The sequence below is a fragment of the Theropithecus gelada genome, chromosome X (assembly GCF_003255815.1).
Source record: "Theropithecus gelada isolate Dixy chromosome X, Tgel_1.0, whole genome shotgun sequence".
In the NCBI taxonomy this organism is placed as follows: Eukaryota; Metazoa; Chordata; class Mammalia; order Primates; family Cercopithecidae; genus Theropithecus; species Theropithecus gelada.
The window spans coordinates 32787829-32804633 of NC_037689.1; the positions used below are offsets into that span (position 1 = coordinate 32787829).

At 38.8% G+C, this 16805-nt stretch overlaps 1 protein-coding gene across 2 annotated transcripts in view; it reads right to left on the bottom strand.

Moving 5' to 3' along the window:
* The window catches only part of ARHGAP6 (Rho GTPase activating protein 6), a 532527-nt gene that overhangs the window by 53324 nt on the left and 462398 nt on the right, over nucleotides 1–16805 (bottom strand). For both annotated transcript variants that reach the window (XM_025372327.1, XM_025372328.1), the window contains exons 3-5: nucleotides 14834–14905; nucleotides 5227–5483; nucleotides 2740–2935 (exon numbers count right to left, since the gene is read on the bottom strand). In XM_025372327.1, the coding sequence (XP_025228112.1) occupies nucleotides 2740–2935; nucleotides 5227–5483; nucleotides 14834–14905 (525 nt within the window). The remainder of the gene's footprint in view (nucleotides 1–2739; nucleotides 2936–5226; nucleotides 5484–14833; nucleotides 14906–16805) is intronic.

The window sequence follows — 16805 nt, forward strand, 5'->3', positions numbered from 1 at the left end:
GTGAAAAATACAGTGTCAGTGCTGAGGTTGAGAAACTCAGTTCTAAAAAATTAGGTCTCTTAAAAACACAAGTAATTTCACTATAATAGACTATAAATGTCAACAATAGTTCCTTAATGCATTAAATTTCCAGTCAACATCCACATAAGGGTCACACACTGTGATACAGTCGATGTGCCTTTTAGTCTCTTAATCTGTGTTTCCTCCCTCTGTTTCCCTTTTCCTTATAATTGGTTTGGTGAAGAATTCTCAGCTATTTCCTACTGTAGATCTTCATATTGTTTGGATTTGGACACTCCATGGTGTCATTTGTATGTTCTTCTCTCCCCTTTATTTTCTGTAAAGAGATAGCTAGAGCCAGAGATTACTCTGATTGCGGTGTGATTTTATAGGGCAAGAATACTTCACAAAAAGTATTGTGTACTTCCTTTGGGAGCATGAAATGTCTGAATGGTTCTCCTTTTTCTATGCCGGTCATTAATCATTGCCATTGATGAGCATCGTGTATATTCTTTCACTGGTGGCTCATTTTATCTTCATTTGGGACAATCAATTATGAGAGTGATGGGATATTGGAGCTGCTAACAGCCATTTGAAGCCACATGAAGAGAGCTGGTCTGAGAGTAAAGCCAGCAGAGGACACTCATGACATCATTTGAATCCTGGATCCAGCTGTGCCTAAATCTAGATCAGTCTCCCAGTATATAAAGATTGTTGTTGTTATTTGGGGGAGGTCACTTTGCTTAATCTAGTTTTATCTGGGTTCCTTTCTCTTGCCACTGAAAAATTTATGACTAGTACAATATATAATTAAATCAGAAAGAATTGTATTTTTTAGATACAGAATTGGGGTCTTGCTATATTACCCTGGCTGGTCTCAAACTCCCAGGCTCAAGTGATCTTCTTGCCTTGGCCTCCCAAAGTGTTGGGATTACAGGCTTGAGCCACAGTGCCCAGCCTTAAATCTTTGTAACATTATTTCTTTATATCCAGAAACAAAGTAAACATCTCAATTTCTTTTAGTTCTGTTTTCTATCTCTTGGTAGAAAGAGAATAGTCCCACCTGTGTAGAAAATGTCCTTATGTGATATCATGCTGCTGTAGAAATTTCAATTATTCAGAAACCATGTGAAAATAAAAAAATACATGCAGCCAAAATTAAAATTACTGCGACCTGCTATTAAAGTTTTCTATTTCATACATAGAAGATTCATTCGGTTCATTCAGAGTCTATTTCTCTCTATATAATAATATATGCCAGGCACTATTCTAAGTACTGTATGCACATTAATTAATTGAATTATTGCACAACTTTTGAGGTGGGTACTTATGTTCATTTTGCAGATGAAGAAATATAATTCTGTATTTTATTTTAAATAGTGTGATTATCCTGTTTTCAAGCTCCCAAAGTGATAGAAGCAATAAATTAGGCAATTTCATTATTGTGCAAACATCATAGAGTGTACATACACAATCCTAGATGGTATAGCCTACTATACACCTAGGCTATATGGTAGAGCCTAGTGCTCCTACACTACTAACCTGTATAGCATGTGACCGTGCTGAATACTATAGGCAACTGTAACAAAATCTTAGGTATTTGTGTATCTAAATATAGAAAAGGTACAGTAAAAATACAATATTATAACCTTATGCAATCCCCATTGCCTGTGCAGTCCATCACTGAGGGAAATGTCATTATGTGGTGCATGACGGTGTCTGTGTGTGTGTAGAGAAAGAGACGTACGTTCAAGGTACATAGGTAATACACAGGCATGTGAAAGATAAGGTAAAAAAACATAAAAGAACCTACACTTAAAATTTTGTATAAACAAATTTATTAGGTCATCCATATGTTATCCTGTGATTTCCTTTATAATGAATTAAGAAATTGAGATATAGCCTTAACAAATTTTAAATAAAGTTCCATTTTTATTAGAAGGAAACAGATGAGAATGTTAATAGTAGTTATGTCTATATGGTAGCCTCAGAATTTTCTTTGCTTTCACATTTACTTTATTACAATGAACATATTATTTTTATAGTAAAAAAGTAATTAAACTTTTCCCATGTACATAACACACATGCTAACACTACAGCAAACAAATTTAGTTTATGAAAATGGCAGTTTAATAAGCCAGAAGTCTAAATTTCAGAAAAATTTTTAAAGAACTGTATATCATTCTTAAGTCAACTTAGTAACTGGAATTGAGTTGCAAAGGGTGACTTGGAGAAATTTTAAGTGGACAGCTTCCACAAAAATGCAAATGGCAATATATAAACCTGTTGTCAAAAATGATGTATTTTCTATTAAAAAAAAACTGGGGAATCATCACTTAAGTTGAACTCTTACTTTTTAAAGGAACCCTTGTGAGTAACCTCCTAGGCTACTTTTATGTATAAACAATAAAAGTGGCTCTGGTCTGTTTGAAAGAGGTTCTAGTGACAAACCCAGCCCAACCAACCTGATCCTTCACTAAATTGCTTGGCCTCCAAAGTCACTTTTGAGGACTACTGGGAGCGAAGCAGTCTGAATATTATCAAGTTGATTCACCCCCTCCTCCAATCTTGTTTAGCCCCACAATCTCTTAAGCAAACACTCACATCTGTATACTTTCACACAGGAAATTTCAGTTCAGAGCTTGATCAGATGAACACAGAATTGACATTGGGTACTTCAATGAATGATGCTTGAATAAATGAAAGTCCTTAGTACTTTAGACAGACAAGTCTACTTACCATGTTTTTCTAGATGCTGACAGCAGCTGTCCACCAGCCTAGGGACCTGTCTGTAAATAGGATTCAGACTGAGTTTCTTATCTCTGGCTTTTTCTTTTTTACTTTGAGCCTCAGCAGGCAAGGAAAGTTGTAAAGCTTCTAGTAGTCGAGACTGATTGTCATCAAGATCCGTGATAGAATCCACTGACATGGCACCCTGCAAGTGACACAGAGCTGTGAACATAAAGTACAGATAGCCAAAAAAACCAGCTGCCCCCAGATGCTAACCAATACATACTTTTGCCCATGACTCTTTATCACACTTGAAATAATATTGCTTGATTTCTTTAATTGTTCTGTTTGTATATTGAAAGAAAAAATATGCCTTTTGAAAAAGTTAGAAAACCTCTACAAGGTTTCCTCAAGCTAATAATGGCAGTTACAATTTCAACAATAGACAAAATTTTCCAAATGGAAGAACAAGCGATGGGAAACATATAATTAAAGTATTTTGGCCCAACCACTTCATTTCTTGAAACAAGAAAAAAATTACATACTCAATGAATGAGGTAGTCAGAGAAGTTTTGTAAATAAAAAACTCAACTATGGTTCTAGGAAGTAGATTTTTAAAATATAATGATTCCATAAAACAGCCTGAGCTTAGTTTTCCTGAGAAACAGCACAAAGTGCTTTATTAGAGAGGTGGTCCTGGGAAACACCTATAGGGGAGGGGGGAAATGAGACAAGGAAGGAAAGGCAGCTGACGAAGGGAGCACTATCAAGTCTATTATCATTGTGGGCAACTGGAGTTCAATCTTTCTGGGGAGCTCTAGGAGACAGCTGTAGATCATGCACCTTAGAGCTATCCCTATCAAGTGAGAGAGCTGGGATATTTATACACCAAGCCTCAGGAATCACTTCTTAAGGGCAGCCTCTGGTGGGGGCAGAGAGGTAATATTATCTCCTAAGTACTTACAGCCTGCCATTTGGATGGGCTGGGTGCCTCTGGCATCAGAGAAAGCCCTCAGCAAAGAAATAAGGTGTTGGCAGGTGGAAGGTGAGCTGGCATGCTAGGAATGGTAAAGGGTCAGGGAAAGGGAGCAGGGAACCAATCGCATTTGCCACACCCATACTTGATGAAGCACTGAGAAAGCAGTGGGCTAGCCAGGCCTGGACAGAGGAGAGGGCATTTGGGAGAACAATTGCCTGAGCCCTACATTCCCAGAAAGCTAAAATTTAGAGTTTTAGTGTTATTGTTGTATGACAATACACAGTCTGAGACACAATGACAGAATTAGAAGAATAATTCCATCATGCAAATTCAGGCATTCCATAATTTTGTAATTTCTTCATTTTTAAACATAGTCAATACTGCAAAAACAGCAATGGATCAGGTCTCTCTCTACCTCGGACAAGCCCTGAATGTTAGGGGCTGATTGAAAAATGTGGGTTTTAAGTGGGAAGTGTCTGGAGTTTTAACTAGGGCAGTCTTCAACAGCTGGAGGTGGCAAAAATTTTGGGTCTCCACGTGACAGTGAAAAAAGGGAGAGAAGGTCAGGTGTGGTGGCTCATGCCTGTAAACCCAGCACTTTAGATCACTTGAGTTCGAAAGTTCAAGACCAGTCTGGGCAACACAGTGAGACCACATCTCTACTAAATAATAATAATAGCTAGGCGTGGTGGTGTGCATCTGTAGTTCCAGCTACTGGGGAGGCTGAGGCAGAAGGATCGCTTGAGCCCAGGAGATTGAAGCTGCAGTGAGCAGTGATCATGCCACTGCACTCCAGTCTGGGCAACAGAGCAAGACCCTGAGTCAAAAAATAAAAGATAAAAATAAAATGCAGATTTGTTTTTAAAAAGGGAGAGATCTTCCAGTGACCTGGAAGCTTTAGAGATGCTTATGAACCGACTCAGTCAATCACCAACCAGCTTGCCTGAACAATTCAAATAATAGCACAGTACCTAGAACATAGTACTTAACAACTGGTACGATATTGTTAGAGTATTTGAAAGAGGATATATAGAGGATTCTATGGTTCTGTTTGAGAAAAAGAAATGCTCCATTGATAAGGAAAAAGCTCATTGTTTAGGAAGACCCACCACCAATTCATTTGGCCAGACATGTTCTCAGACTGGTGATGAAGAAAGTATTAATAGCTAAAACACCGGGCCTTGCCCTCAAGCCTCACAGTCTAGTGGGCAAGTATGGCAAGACTGACAGATTACAAGAGACCAGAATCAATGGTGATATTGTCGAATGTTTAGGAGAGCATGCAGCACAGATGTGACAAAGGAGGGACACCAACAGCTTCAAGAGGAGTCAGGACAAGGTCTGAGGCTATGCAAGGTGCCACATGCCCAGTGCACATTCTTCATTAATGGAGTTTGTTGACAGACACCTGAACACCAACTACATATCCAGTTTTCACATGAACAAAAAGTCAAAGAATAACTGTACATCTTCAGTTTTCCTAGCACTGGTGTCAGGGCAAATACTGGCCACCTTACCCTCCTCCTAGCCCGAGGAGCCGGTTCCGGGGTGTTTGGGGACGTTGACTCATTTGGTGTTTCTGAGGTTGAGCTGAGAGATGAGTTACTGCTTGAGAGTTCTTTGTTTTGTCTTTTATTTCCAAATGGGAGGAGGGAAGCCACAAAATCAGATGCATCTTTCTGCTCATCCCTCTGCAAGTCCTGCTTGAGTTTATAGGCCCTGTCATTCGCAATGACTTGGGATAAGGGCATTCCAAATGCCTGCGGGATGAATTCTGGAATCAAAAAACAGACATTCACTTTCAGAGACTGACTGGACCAGTGAACACTCTCATTTATGTTTCAGACCTAAGTAAGGACAGACATGTTCAAAGGAATGTTTTCTGAAGAATTGACTCATCGATCAAAATAAAAAGGTGACATTTGTGTTAATCAGAATGGCCCAAGTTTCCATTTCAATAAAGAAAACTAGTATTTATAAACACACATCTTAGACATCTAGGTCTCTAGTTTTTCTCCATGTCTCAAGTCTATACATTCATTCAACAGGCATTTATTGATTGTGCACTACGTGCCACAACAAGCTAGGCAATGGGAAGCACAAAGCTTATAAAAGATACAATCCTTTCTCCTGAGGTGTTCAGAGTATGGGTTGGGGTGAAGAAGTGAATAATCAGAAATGCAAATCATGGTAACAGACTGACTATTAGGTGTTATAATAGAGAGATGCATGAAGCTAAGGCTGAAATTTAGTCAACTGAATACACTTTGAGGTTCCCAGCAAGAATAACCTGACAGGCAGAGGAGCAGCTTGGGAACTGCTTGGGAAGGAGTCTGTTCTGTTTTCGTTGTGTTCCTTATCCCCACATTCTATTTCCAGCCAGCTAGGTTGGGGCTGTCACTCTCGTGATCTACACTCAAGCCATTCTACTGGCCACATGCAGAGTGGACTCAGCCACTAAATATCTCGTGGGAGGCCCAGGAAACAATTTGTTAAATCCTTTAGTAAGGAGAATTTGGGGAAAGGGGCATAGTGCAGAAATCGATGGCTTTATTTGGAGACATACATAGATTTCCTTTCTGAATTTCTGTCATGAATCTGTTTGTATACACATACCTTGGATCCTTAGGGCCAGGAGTTTTATTGGCAATATTTTAGATTCATGCTGAAAGGCACTAATAATGTAATCAGATGTATTATTCTTTTTAGACTACAAATTAGGTCTCCTAGCAGCAGTAAGTTGGAATCTAACCTCTCCATTGTTTTTAGAAGCCCTATGAATGAAACTAAAATGATCAAGGGAAAATAATTCTAAGGTTGGTTGTTCTTTTGAAAGAAAAAGCTAACATTAAATTAGGTAGAAAGATACTTTAAAAAGTTTTCCTCCTTGATCCATGGCAACATTTCGAACACCACTGGGCTAATGACCAAGTCTACATTAAAAGCAGAAATGTTACTTGAAAACCCTGCACCTCTGGTTCTATAAAAGCATGCAATTTGTTTTGAAGCAAAAAATCAAAACTTTAGTATTTTGAGATTTTCAGAGGATGCTTGCCATTCTTTAGCAAAAAGCTAGGTGATATATGGTAATAAAAAATAATTAGGTACTTCTCCTTTGAGTGATCAATTTAGACAGTGTAGTGAGGTATAATTCTCACTATTGATAATAGACTGTGTCTACTACTAGCAAAACCTCCTGTTATGTACCCTGAGGAGATGCACGCGTGCGTGCGCGCGCGCGCGCGCGCACACACACACACACACACATAGATATAATTTTGTCTGTAGAAATGATCAAATATTTTAAAAGGTTGGAAAAGTCTGGAAATGTGGATGGTGAGGCTGACAACTACATGAAATAACAGAGGGCATAATAAGAGTGAAAAGAACATTGATAAATGTAGCAAGTGACACATCTGCTCAGGTGGGCATATGCATGGCAGGGATTTACTATAAGATGGGGACTACTGAGCCCTTTCCCAGTCATTTTTTCCATCTAAGGAAAACCAACCAGACTAGTTTAGAGACTTATTATACCTCTGGTGCAGATCCTCCCCACCAGCAAATAATTCTGCCTTGTTTCAGGAGAAGAGCAACCAGCAGATGCAAAGGCTCCAACTCTTCACACCTGCTGTACCTGTGCCCTACACCACCTCCCTTTGCATGATATGTAGGTGTGACTTGGCATCCTGCCAGCCTTTCTGCCTCTCCCTGGTTCCCATGCTCTCCCACCTGTCATTCAACTATGGATAAGTTTAAACCATGGATAATGGTATACTGCACTTAAGAGCTCAAAAAAATTATCCAATACTCTTCGAGTATAAATAGGGTTCAGCAATTATTTTCTGTAAAGGGCGAGATAGCAAATATTTTAGGCTTTGTGGATATGGCTGGGGCTTAGAATGGCTAGGATGCAAAATGATAGGGTGCTCGCATTCAGCATGGGGCAAGCGCAGAGTCAGCATGCAGACTGAGCATTTCCTTCAATTCTGTGGCCTAGGTGCTCAATTTGCCTCACTCCAGCCTCCACCCTGTTGGCAGGCTGCACAATCTTTGTGGTAGCTACTCAACCTGCCAGTCTAGCAGGAAAGCAGCCACAGACAGTAAGTAAATAAATGGGCATGGCTGTGTTCTAGTAAAGCTTTATTTACAAAGACAGCTGGTGGGCCACCCCTGCTATAAATTACATCTTCTTGTGCCTGTATCTTCAACCTCTTTTTTTCTACTATTTTTTTACTACATATATTCAAGCAGCTACTTCTTAAAAAAAATAAATAACCCTCGACCCACTCTTTTCTTTTCTCCATGGTTTACCCCCTCTCCTTTTGCCACAGTTAAAATTCTCTAAAGTGTTCCCTTTACTTTCTGGCCTATAACTTTCTCACCTACCACTCTTTCCTCACTTCATCCTGTCTAGCTGATACCTCCATTAGATTCTAAAGCAGCTCCCTCTAAGTCATTGCTGTCTTCAGGGTCATTAAATTCAGTGTTTTTGACAGCTCTGTTTCATTTGCCCTTTTGTCATCCTTTAACCCTGATTGCCATTTCCTGAAATGCTCCCTGTCCTTTGCATCTTGGATATACTAACTGGGTTTTTCTCTACCTCTCTGGCTACATTCTTGCCCCCTTTTCTGGCTTATCATCTTCTACCTGGGTTTTCAATGTGGAAGGTCCTCAGAGCTCAATCTTAACCCTCCTCATCACTCTTGTCTCTCTATGTAAGTAACAGCATGATACCCATAACTTAAACTTCCATCCATACACATTTCACACCTTATTGCTACCTCTAGCTCAGACTCCTTCTTTGAGCACTAACCACTTCTTCCACCTTCTTATCTGGATGTCCCAAAGGCATTTCTTACTCTTCGTCTTCCCTTACAAGGTCTTACTCAGATTTCCAAAAGTTTGCCTGTTCTTCATGTGGGAGAACCAGAAATCTGAGAGTCATCCTTGATACTTCATTCCTTCTTACATCCCATTTTCACTCCATCATCAAATCTTTATCATGTCACTTTCACATTATCTCTTTTTTCCATTCACTTCTCTCCACTTCCACCATCACTCCCACCCTAGTCTAAGGTACCATTATCTTTCTCCTGAACTTTCAAATCAAAAGTCATGCTGTGGCCCAGTACTGTGTGAGCTGGCCCCTTCCTAACCTTCTCAGAAACCACACACTCCCTGGTTCTTTCCTCTCTTCTTATCCTAGAAGTACTACCACTCAATGACAACATTCAATATATGTTCTTTGATAATTTCTGCATAGTGATATCTGATAACTTGACTGTTCTGCTATTTAATATGGAGCAAAATTAAAAGTTGTATGAGCTATTTGTACCTAGTGTTACTTCACAGCTCACATACAGTGACATACCTAGACAGTGAGGAAAATAAAACATGATACAATATGATTTCACCATAAAGAACGGTGCCAGAACTGAACTCTTTCCAGATACACATATGTATGTGGATACATATATGGCATAATCTGAAAATATCCTGGCAAGGGTTGTTGGGGGTACAATCTCCCAGAGTTACATCATAGTAAAACCTATTCCCCATGTGCTCAGTTTAGGAAGCCCATTAATAAAACAAAGTAGCTATTTTTAAAATTACTTAATTTTAAAATTACTTTTGACACAGAAAGAAATTTTCAGAAGTTCTGAAAATTTTAAAAACTCTTTTGGTTGTCAAGAAATATAACTAAGAGAAATTAAGGACTTGGAATTATTCTGTATGAAAATATGTTTTCTGATTAGTGTCAATCTTGAATTAGTTTCCATATGTAAATCAAAAGTCACATGGGCACTGCTTAAGTGGCATGGGGAACATAGGAGTGTCACATGATCCGCTATATATCAAGGCAATTAAATAACATACAGGACATGATTCATTCTGATGAAATCAATTAATATGGTAGCATATCAACCATTTATGAATCACTATTGGGAGAGCAATTCGATTCTAAAAGGCTGCTTCTGTTTATTTTTAGATTACCTAACTCAGGAGATCATTTAGTTTCCTGTTTTCCTTCTTTTACTCTTGGTTTCAAATGACCATTTTTCACATGTGCAGCTGTTACAAACCCAAATGCTAATATCCAACTGGAAGGAAATTATGTGAATAGATTACATCTGTGCCAGACTGGCACCCCCCCTCCACCTCATCCTCACACCCTGGTTCCCAGGACATCCATGCAATGACTCCCAGTGTTGACATGGACAGGGCTTTAAGTTCTGAAAAGATGCCATGTAATTAACCTTCACTTAAGCCTAGGTTACTTTGTTTTTAAACATTAAAGCTACTTAATTTTTTTTTTTTTTTTTTTTTTTTTTTTGGCACGAAGCCTGATATTTCCCCCTTAGTTGGGTGGGTGATACGTCTTTTCTTTGGAACCACCAGGACCTGCCTTCCTCTTCCCACTTAGCTACCTTTGAGGCAGTATAGAACATTTCAGTTTTCACTAAGCCTATGTAAATATGATTTAGTTTAAAAAATCTATAATGGCCCAGTATGTATTGTTCGATTACTTCCCTGGCCCTTCCTTCCATTTTAATTCAAATTCTTGCTTCCTGCTGCTTTGAATATATAATATATGTAAGCAAACATACATCTCCTTCTGTTGAGGGAACATCTCATCATTCTTTTGAGGAACCTCCTGCAAATATGCTCACTCTGCTTAGTCTAGCCAAATGGATACTTTCTGAAAAATCACCTAAAGTCCAGATTAGATGTATTTAAATCCCAATATCAATATCATCACCCTAGAATAAACCAAGTTTAAAAGAGAATACATTACTAATACCAACCTCAGTGATCCCTTTAATATGCTCTATACACATGGAAAATTGCTCTAATCTGGAGACGTAAAAGTGCTCTACTGCAGGAACAGAATGAGCAAAAACTCTAGTTTAACAGAGCAATGCTGGCTATTAATATTTAGGTCATTACAAAAATAAGGGCACAAACATATCAACAATTAAATATAACACAATTTATCAGACTATAATAGGTAGCTGGACCACCCTTAGCCTTCATTATTCCAGCAGTAGATTCTGCTGTGACAGAACGTGCCCTGGTGAGTATCCTAGTTAATATGGATCAGAGTTCTCATCCTAGAAGTTGCACATTAGATGCTCTTAAAAACACCCATGCCTGAGGTATCCCTGCAGAACAGTCAACTCAGACTCCCTGGGGTGGGGGTCTTGGACTTTTTAAAGGTCCACAAGTGATTCTATTGTGTAGTCAGGGGTGGGGATCACTGACACTTTCACCTTCTTTTTTCCAATTTGAGGTAAACATTTGAAATGTCTGAAGATATTTGGATTGAGGGTGGTGTTACTGGCATCTAATGAGTAGAGGCCAGGGATGCTGCTAAACATCTCACAATCCACAGGATAGCCCCTACTCCAGATAATTATCCAGTCTAAAATGACAATAGTAGCAAGGTTGAGAAACCTCACTCCAAAGGAAGTAAAATAATGGTTTTCCATTCTTTAGAATTCTTCACTTTTTTTAGTCTAAAGAACCAAATGTCATGACTGTTCAAGATATAGGTGTAGAGACTGAGATCAATGGTATGGAATAGCTCTTGTCCAATACTGAGCCCAATGCACTTTTTAATACCCTTGGTGTCATCGCCTTCCATTACTTTTAAGGCAGAAATTATATCATTATATAAAAGGACTCCAAGATGAGATGTGTATGGCTGTTCTCATTCAAGACTCATTGACTGTGTCACATAAAATGAAAATAAATGCATACATGGTACGATTTAGCAACCACTTCATAACAGACCATAAAAATAAGCAGCAAAAAGTGCGGTGGCTCACGCCTATAATCCCAGCACTTTGGGAGGCTGAGGCAGGCGGATCATGAGGTCAAGAGTTCAAGACCAGCCTGGCCAGCACGGTGAATTAGCCGGGCATGGTGGTGCGTGCCTGTAATCCCAGCTACTTGGGAGGCTGAGGCAGGAGAATTGCTTGAACCCAGGAGGTGGAGGTTGCAGTGAGCCAAGATTGTGCCAATGCACTCCAGCCTGGGTGACAGAGCAAGACTCTGTCTTGAAAAAAAAAAAAGGCACAAAAAATTGGACTGCATCAATGGGGCTCAAGTGTCCATTATGTGGGCTCAAAGAATATCAGTTTTAAATGACCATAAATACCTCTGAGAGAGTGGCTAAAGTTTTAGTTCCCTAAATAGACACACAAGGGGACACAAAACAGTATGATGAGAGTAAACAATTCCCAAAACATACGAAGCAAAAGATGAGTAGTATACTGTGATCTAACATAAAAATGCTGAGAATGCATTTGTCAATTTTGGCTTTTGTTGCCGTTGCTTTTGGTGTTTTAGATGTGAAGTCCTTGCCCATGCCTATGTCCTGAATAGTATTACCTAGGTTTTCTTCTAGGGTTTTTATGGTTTTAGGTCTAACATTTAAGTCTCTAATCCATCTGGAATTAATTTTCGTATAGGGAGTAAGGAAAGGATCCAGTTTCAGCTTTCTACTTATGGCTAGCCAATTTTCCCAGCACCATTTATTAAATAGGGAATCTTTCCCCATTTCTTGTTTTTGTCAGGTTTGTCAAAGATCAGATGGCTGTAGATGTGTGGTACTCTTTCTGAGGGCTCTGTTCTGTTCCATTGGTCTATATCTCTGTTTTGGTACCAGTACCATGCTGTTTTGGTTACTGTAGCCTTGTAGGATAGTTTGAAGTCAGGTAGCGCTTCTGCACAGCAAAAGAAACTACCATCAGGGGGAACAGGCAACCTACAGAATGGGAGAACATTTTTGCAATCTACTCATCTGACAAAGGGCTAATATCCAGAACCTATAAAGAACTCAATCAAATTTACAAGAAAAAAACAACCCCATCAAAAAGTGGGTAAAGAATATGAACAGACACTTCTCAAAAGAAGACATTCATACAGTCAACAGACACATGAAAAAATGCTCATCATCACTCACCATCAGAGAAATGCAAATCAAAACCACAATGAGATACCATCTCACACCAGTTAGAATGGCAATCATTAGAAAATCAGGAAACAACAGGTGCTGGAGAGGATGTGGAGAAATAGGAACAGTTTTACACTGTTGGTGGGACTGTAAACTAGTTCAACCACTGTGGAAAACAGTGTGGCGATTCCTCAAGGATCTAGAACTAGAAATACCATTTGACCCAGCCATCCCATTACTGGGGATATACCCAAAGGATTATAAGGCATGCTGCTATAAAGACACATGCACACGTATGTTTATTGTGGCACTATTCACAATAGCAAAGACTTGGAATCAACCCAAATGTCCATCAGTGACAGACTGGATTAAGAAAATGTGGCACATATACACCATGGAATTCTATGCAGCCATAAAAAAGGATGAGTTCCTGTCCTTTGTAGGGACATGGATGCAGCTGGAAACCATCTTTCTCAGCAAACTATCACAAGAAGAGAAAACCAAACACCGCATGTTCTCACTCATAGGTGGGAATTGAACAATGAGATCACTTGGACACAGGAAGGGGAACATCACACACCAGGTCCTATTGTGGGGAGGGGGCAGGGGGGAGGGATAGCATTAGGAGATACACCTAATGTAAACGATGAGTTAATGGGTGCAGCACACCAACATGGCACATGTATACATATGTAACCTGCACGTTATGCACATGTACCCTAGAACTTAAAGTATAACAAAAAAGAATCGCCCTCTCATGTTCAACCATTATATTTCATTTATATATATTTTAAAAAACAAATTTTGTTGTACAAAAAAAAATGCTGAGAATGCACTTACAAGTGGGACCTAAACATGTTGATATGGACACAAAGAAGGGAACAAGACTCACTGGGGCCTACTTGAGGGTGGAGGGTGGGAGGAAAGTGAGAATTGAAAAACCACCTGTTCGGTACAATGGTGATTAGCTGGGTGATGAAATAATCTGTACAACAAACCCTTGCAACACAAAATTTACCTATTTAACAAACATACACATGTACCCCTGAACCTAAAACAAGAGTTTTAAAAAAATACCAGGCCGGGCGCGGTGGCTCAAGCCTATATCCCAGCACTTTGGGAGGCCGAGGTGGACAGATCACGAGGTCAGGAGCTCGAGACCATTCTGGCTAACACGGTGAAACCCTGTCTTTAGTAAAAATACAAAAACAAACAAACAAAAAACCAACCCCCCCCAAAAAAACTAGCCAGGTGTGGTGGCAGGCACCTGTAGTCCCAGCTACTTAGGAGGCTGAGGCAGGAGAATGGTGTGAACCCAGGAGGTGGAGGTTGCAGTGAGCCAAGATCGTGCCACTGTACTCCAGCCTGGGTGACAAAGCAAGACTCCACCTCAAGAAAAAAAATAAAAAGAAAGAAAACGAAAAAAGACTAATAGCCACTGACAATTCCCTAATGTTCCTGGATTTTTAAAAAGGAAAATACTTAAGTGAATATCTAATGTGGGAATTTTAAATTTAGGGGGTGGCAGGGTGGGCATTGGATGAGTTTCAGGCCTTTGATAAAGCATCATCATTGTCAATGCTTCTTAAAGGGCTCTGTGACCCCCAAAATATTAAGGGCATTTGCTTTAACCTGCCTTGGCTGAGGCAATGTAGCAAAGTAAAACATAAGCATTCACATTGGTTACAAATAAATATTTTTCAACTGGGCGGAAAAAAAAATGCTGAGAATGGCCTATCTTCAGTAACCCATGAGGATGAGACTGTTTCTTTCCAGTAGTCATGGTAGGTGAATTCAAACTCTCATTCAACTAACCCTGCCTGTCTGGATTTGCCAGACAGCTGGTTAGCGTTAGAGATGCTGTCCATGGCTTCTCAACCCAGATCCTCTTTATGTATAGCTGATTGGTCAAAATAATAATTGGAACCATAAACTTGGCTGAGGTCACACTCTCCTCAAACCAGCTGAATTCATCAGTTCAGTACAGGGTTGCTCAAACACAGAAGAGTAGACCAAAACAGCCCTTAATGACATTTCATTGTAGAAATCCAGTTTTCATAACAGAGTTGAACCATGTATACCTACGCAATTCAATAACCCCACCAAATTTAACCATTATGCTCCATGGAAGATGCATTTACATTAGTTACTTTATCTTTTACCTTTGTCTTTGTTTTTCTCCTTTCCTAGTGAATCCAGTTTCTTTCTTAAAGATTTCTTTCTCTTTTGTCCATCTATAAATATTAAAAGGAGAAGTTATAAAGATAAACATAGAAGTGATATTTTACAGTATCAATAATTACATTTGAGCAAAAGTATGGCTTTTCTCTTACTTCACTTATAATTTGACATTTTAAACAAGTAACAGCTCTGAGAATACATGAAAATCCTGACTTAGATAGCACATATCACCAGAATTTTGGTGTATATTCTTGAATTTCCTTTCAGTCATGGAATGTATAGGAAACGTACCTCCTTTGGAAGTAATTTAGCTTTGACATTTAAATAGGTGTAATTTTACTATTATCTAAGTCTCTTCCTCTTCTCTGTGGTTACATAACTTAATGTTCATCTTGAACCAAATCTCCATGAGAAGAGAATTAACAGCATGTATAGCTTTGACATTCATGAGCTAGGAGAGTACAACTGGATAAGAAAATGGATTTGGAAGTCCATAGAACAGTACCATGCTGTTTTGGTTACTGTAGCCTTGTAGGATAAAGTCAGGTAGCGCTTCTGCACAGCAAAAGAAACTACCATCAGAGGGAACAGACAACCTACAGAATGGGAGAACATTTTTGCAATCTACTCATCTGACAAAGGGCTAATATCCAGAATAAAATGGGAATTTCACAAGGTTGTTGTGAGAATGAAATGAAACAACACATATAAAGCTCTTCACAGGGAGCCTGACACAGGTCAGGCTACTTTCTTTGTGGGGAGTTCCATGTTATAGCTATATTGTAATTGAGTTAACCATTCCTCCATTGATGAACATTTTGGTTGTTTTTCATTGTTCACTATAATAAGTAAGAAATACATTCTTTTACAGTCTAGTATTTACAACAAATGTACTTAATGTGTCTGTTTAACTCACCAAATAATAAAGATACCACTCATATCACTGGGCAGCTGCAATCAAATTCCTGGGCTCTCATCATAAAATATTGGCATTCATCATTGCCAGAATGCATTTTGAGGTTATGCAGCTGTCAATTTAGCATGTGGGAGGTGCAAATTCAGAATCCACACTGTCATCAAATAGGGGACATGCAGACCATACCACAAGGAAACGTATGGTGAAAAAAATGATTAAGAATTGTTTGTACAGGACACACTAAAAATGTAAAGAAAGAGATTCAGTCCAATACATTTAAAAGCAAGACTATAATATCAGGATAAAACAGAGTAAGCATTATGAAACAGAAATGAGCGTTCCTGGTATCCTCACAGAGTTGCAGATGTCCCTAACTCCTCATTTTTTGGAGGCAAAAGAATATCACAATATAATCAATAGGCACATTCAGTCCTTCCTTCTTTTCAAAGATTTCAAAAATGACTCTCCTGTCACCAAAAGAAAATAGTTCATAAGAATCTTCATTCTTGTAGTCACGTAATTTTTATAGGGGAAATTATCTAAATCAGTTGTAATGTATTTGATGGCAACAGCCATCAATCTCTTCCATTATGTATATGTTCATAGATATGAACAACATCAAAAAGATGATCTACTAGGGCCTGCCTGACTTATTACACAGATCGTAAACATACTAACTGTACAAGATCTAATCTGTTCTCCAATTAGGCCTTACAGGTCTTTTACTCTGTAACACTTTGTTCATAGCTAGTCCATATCTCAAATGTATTTGACAGTAACAAAAATTCTTTCATTTAAATAGTTGACCCAGCAGAATAATTAAACCATCTATTAAAGCTTGAGATTTAATTTTTCATAACAAATGGGAAGATCCTAAAATTCAAACAAGCTGACAAAGAGTCAGAATACATACCAGATAGAGGACATTATTTTTAAAAGATAGAATGATTCTTAAGAACTTTTTAAAAACTTATGAGATTTATTCTATGTAGATGTGTATAAATATAAATGTTCTGTCTAAATAATAACCATAAGTC